Source organism: Drosophila miranda, chromosome XR (assembly GCF_003369915.1).
Source record: "Drosophila miranda strain MSH22 chromosome XR, D.miranda_PacBio2.1, whole genome shotgun sequence".
NCBI lineage: Eukaryota > Metazoa > Arthropoda > Insecta > Diptera > Drosophilidae > Drosophila > Drosophila miranda.
The window spans coordinates 45,692,264-45,696,738 of NC_046674.1; the positions used below are offsets into that span (position 1 = coordinate 45,692,264).

At 41.6% G+C, this 4,475-nt stretch overlaps 1 protein-coding gene across 1 annotated transcript; it reads right to left on the reverse strand.

Annotated features, from left to right (window-relative positions):
* Positions 1-329: 329 nt before the first annotated feature.
* Positions 330-1,184, reverse strand: LOC117186105 (protein Exd1 homolog). Its single transcript, XM_033386200.1, has one exon. It carries the CDS (start codon positions 1,182-1,184, stop codon positions 330-332), a length of 855 nt encoding a protein of 284 aa, XP_033242091.1.
* Between the last annotated feature and the right edge of the window lie 3,291 nt (positions 1,185-4,475).

A 4,475-nucleotide genomic window follows, 5' to 3' on the forward strand; every position in this document is an offset into this window, starting at 1 on the left:
ACCTTACTCTCCTGATCTGAATATAATAGAGAACGTATGGGGATGGCTTTCGCGTAAAGTATGAATCCGGATGATTTGAAGATTTTGCATCATTGAACCATGCCATCAAAAACGCATGAAGCGAAATATTCGTAGCTGCCTATGGCAGTGGTATTGTATTAATGATTTCATTCAACGGTCAAATTAGATCAATAAATCAAATTAGATCTATGTTCGGAAGGTATGATAACTATTTTACTATTTACTATTTTAATGCTGAAATTCAGGTCTCTTCTTTCTCTTTTTCAGTTCAGGGATTCTATTTCTTCAATGAAAATTTGATTAATTGCTTATATTTCTGCATGATCACTTTCATAGGCCACCGGCAGAGAGCCTACGGCTGAATTGTAGTACGCATCGATGTATTGGAAGCCAAATCGACTTTTGGGACCCATATAAGGTGCCACATCGTACCCATTTCGGTAACGGCAGAAGCTTTGACTAAATGTAGCAGACATGCGTTGCATCCCTGCACAAATGTGGCCAAAGGTCAGCCGGTCGTGCATTTGGTGCTGCAGTATGGCCATCCTGGCCAGAAAACGAAACTGGTCCCCGCTCAACGGGCGTGCTGTGAAAAGTTGGCGAGACTCACTTACCCCGGTGACCTCGTCGCAGAGCAGTTCCCTTAGAGGAATATTAAGCACTGACGAAATCGCTTCTGGCAATGAGCAGGCACTTTTATCTTGCCGGGCTACGCACAGAGCCACAAATGTGTCGCTCAATCCAGTCAGTTTAATTTGGTACTTATAGAACAGCTGATCGGTAATACGAAGACTATAGTGCACCACTTTTCTCGGATATTTAGCCTCCAGCAGCTTTTTCAACTCGGGAAAAAAGGCGCCCAGTGCCTGGATATCGAACACATATGTCTGATTGGCCGTGGCCACCACTAGCACCGCTACGGGTCTGTGGCGTCCATATAAACTAGGCTCCGCAATCACTGATATGCTCAACTGATCTCGCATATCGTTAAGTGCTTTGTGATAAGCCGCGTCTGCCTGCTGTATGTAAACGATTCGATTAAGCTTCCTTTCTAGCGAGCTCAACTCGTGGCTCATTAGAGGAAAAATTGTTTTCCCACGCGACGGGCTGATCTCCTTAGCCGTCTTAAAGGACGCTACACTATCATCATCGCTATCCGCCATTTTTTTCAAAGATTGATATTATAGGTGAAAAAATAAGTTACTAGGCGTTTGTCTATGACATCTATTAGTTTTGGTTACGAGTTAGTCCTTTATAGTTGTATGATAATGTCTTTATAGCAAAAGATGAAACACTTTGTGACTTTGTGTATCCCTGGACTATTTGGAGTCCCTGAATAATTCAATGCCAAAACGAATTTTCGAAGTCATTTCTAATGAGGGTGGCTACACCCATTATTAAACAGACTTTATCATATCATATCAGACTTTATTATAAAAATACAATTTAACATTAAGATTCTGAAAAACTTTTTCATTTATATTAATTTTAAGCACTTGAGTGTATTCCATTGATCGATAAAAAACCTTTTGAATAATAACTCCAATTTTTTATTTTTTTCATTAAAGAATGGAATCTTGAAAATTTAAAAAATATATATTTTCCAAATTCATTCGTATCTTGATTTTTAAAATGAAATTTCCTATAAAAAATTCATTGAGTCTATTTTATTGATCGGCAGTGTACGTATGCTAACTAAACAAATAAATAAACTAGTTGAATATCAGCTACCGTATCAACCAGACGTGTTTTTTCAGCTTATCGTTCGAAAATGTGTTATTATTATTCACAATACTAGCCAATAGGCAACAGTCGTCACGTGCGGAACACGAGGCAAGAAACACCGTTTCCGAGTGCAAGGTTTATTCATTATATCAAAAATATAGTGTTATTCGTTCTATACCAGTGAATATGGAAAAAGTATAAATAAAACGGAAAAATTCGTGGGAGCAGCCTTAAACTGTAAAAACAAATCGGTCAGAAAATGTATGCAAGAATACCTACTTAGCATATGTTTTAATTTATTTATATTGTAACGAATTGAGATTTAGTAGACTGACTATTGTTGCCATGTTATATTGAAAATAGTCAGTCTTGGCTAAAAAATCTCTGCATAGTTAGAATACTCTCTGTTTTCATATTCTCAACCTTGAAAATACGAACTGTATACACGTAACTACTAGTGTCAGAAGTGTCAATTTTGAGAATGGTTAAATAAGGAGAGCTAAAAGCAGAACAATTGATGAAGGAATTAGCTGAGCGGGGTTTACCGACAAGCGGCTTAAAAGCCGAACTTCAGCTACGGCTAAAATCTGCAATGGAGAGAGCAGGCCTCAATTTCGAGGATTATGAGTTCTTGGATGAGCAATGCTCCAGGTCGACAGTTGTGGAGAAGCAGCCGGTGGCAGACAATGATCAAATGATGGCGATGTTGCAACAGATGATGCTGCAGATGGAGGGCCATGGTGACCAGCAACAACAGATTATGCTGCAGATAATGGAAACGAGGGATCAAGTGAAGGATCAAGGTGAAGCTCACAGAAATTATAAGCTATGACAAAGCAGATGTGGGAGAAATGGGCCAGCGTTGACAATAAACTCCAGGAAAACTCAGAAGCAGTTCAGCGTCTGGATGAGGAGATCACACGTCTTAATGAAGGAATTCGGCAAGTGGAAAATCGTCTCGAAGATCGGCTCGAGGACCGATTCTGTCAATTGGAATTGGGTGTTCATGTCAACAACATGACAGCAGCCAAACCGAAGTTCTCTACACCTATTTTTGATGCCACAACAACATTTTGCGTTTCATGACTAAATTCGAAAAGTCAGAGTCGAGGAATAATTGGACGGAAGCTGACCGCGCGGCCGTTTTGGTGCTTTCCTTGAAGGGTCTTTCTGCTGAGGTGCTACAATCGATTCCCGACGCAGATAAATTTAATTACGAGGCTGTTAAGAGTGCCTTGGAGCGTCGATATGGAGGTGACCAAATGCGGGAAGTTCATCGCTTGGAACTGAAGGGCAGGGTACAACGTTACGGAGAGTCGCTTCAAGAGGTCGCGACAGACTTAGAGCGACTCTCACGCCTGGCTGACAATGATACCCCAACCGAATTTCTGGAAAACGGTTTTATAGGCGGTATCAAAGATTTAGACACACGTCGCACTACGGTTCTGATGCAGAGAAAAACATACGAGGAAGCGGTCAGTCACGCATTGTCCTGTGGAACATCGCTATTGATATGCCGTCCATCACCAAAAGTGCATACTGTACAAAGGGAGCTGAATAATGGTAACCGACCGACAAGAACACAAGGACAAGGAATATTTAGCGGCAGATGCTTCATTTGCAACCAAACGGGTCATATGGCGAGAAAATGTCGCGATAGACAAAAGAGACCGAGATCCTGGTCTCTGGAGAGGAAATTATCACAGGATCAAGGGCATATCATAAAGTTGTGACTGGAGACCCCCGATTCAGATTTTTTTAACTAGAACGAGTCGACACAGAGGGGCAAGGGTTGACACGTACTTCGAACTGCCCCACAATTCTCGTTTCCCAGTTGGAGCGAAACTCGAAGAACCTTACTATCAGAGGCATCTTGGATGAAACCGACTTGTTACTATCTTTGGACACAGGCGCATCTCATTCTATAATCAATAGAGGTATAGGTAAAGGAAATGTGGAGCCTCTCAATGGGATATGTCTGCGAACGGCTACAGGTGAAGAGACGCTTATATAATATAATATCATTGCTCATATCGTAGAAGACATCATTATCGGAGTGGATTTCATGATCAGTTATGGCTTTACAAATTCGTTCGTTCTCTTTCGTAGATCAGACGCGTTTTTGTTTTGCGCTCCGCATATTTTCCCTTTGTTTTGCATAAACAACCAGTGTTTTCATAAATAGACTTTAACTTTCTAACCAGCCTACAATCCGGAAATCTATTCTATTCTGCGAGTGCATGCCTTTTGATTTGTGTTTAAACATTATTTATTTAACTTCTAATTTTTCGGCGTCGGCTTGACGTGTTTGTGTTGTTTCCGTGAGTACGCATTACATTGCATTACAGCTCTCGTCTCTCGTCTTGTAGCTTTTGTTGTTTTATCACTCTCTTGCTATCACCTCAACTTCAATAAGTGTTCTTTCTCTCTCGCTCTCGTAACTTTCTGTTCAGTAGCTCTCTATAAGGCAGACGCGGAAGGGCTTTAAGGAGCTGACCGTTGGCTTTAAAAAGCAGTACGATCGGCTCCTAGCCATGGAGTCTCAATTTGGCAGTCTGCAACTGCTGAATGAGTCTCCGAGGCGTAAAAGGGTCACTTTGCGGAATCTGCAAGTGCCAACCGTCACTCAGCCGTTCGCCGCCGAAAAACTGACTCCGACCACTCCAAGTGTGCAGCAGTTGATCTCGTTTGCCACTCCTAGAGCAACGACAGCTGCTGGCGATGCAGAT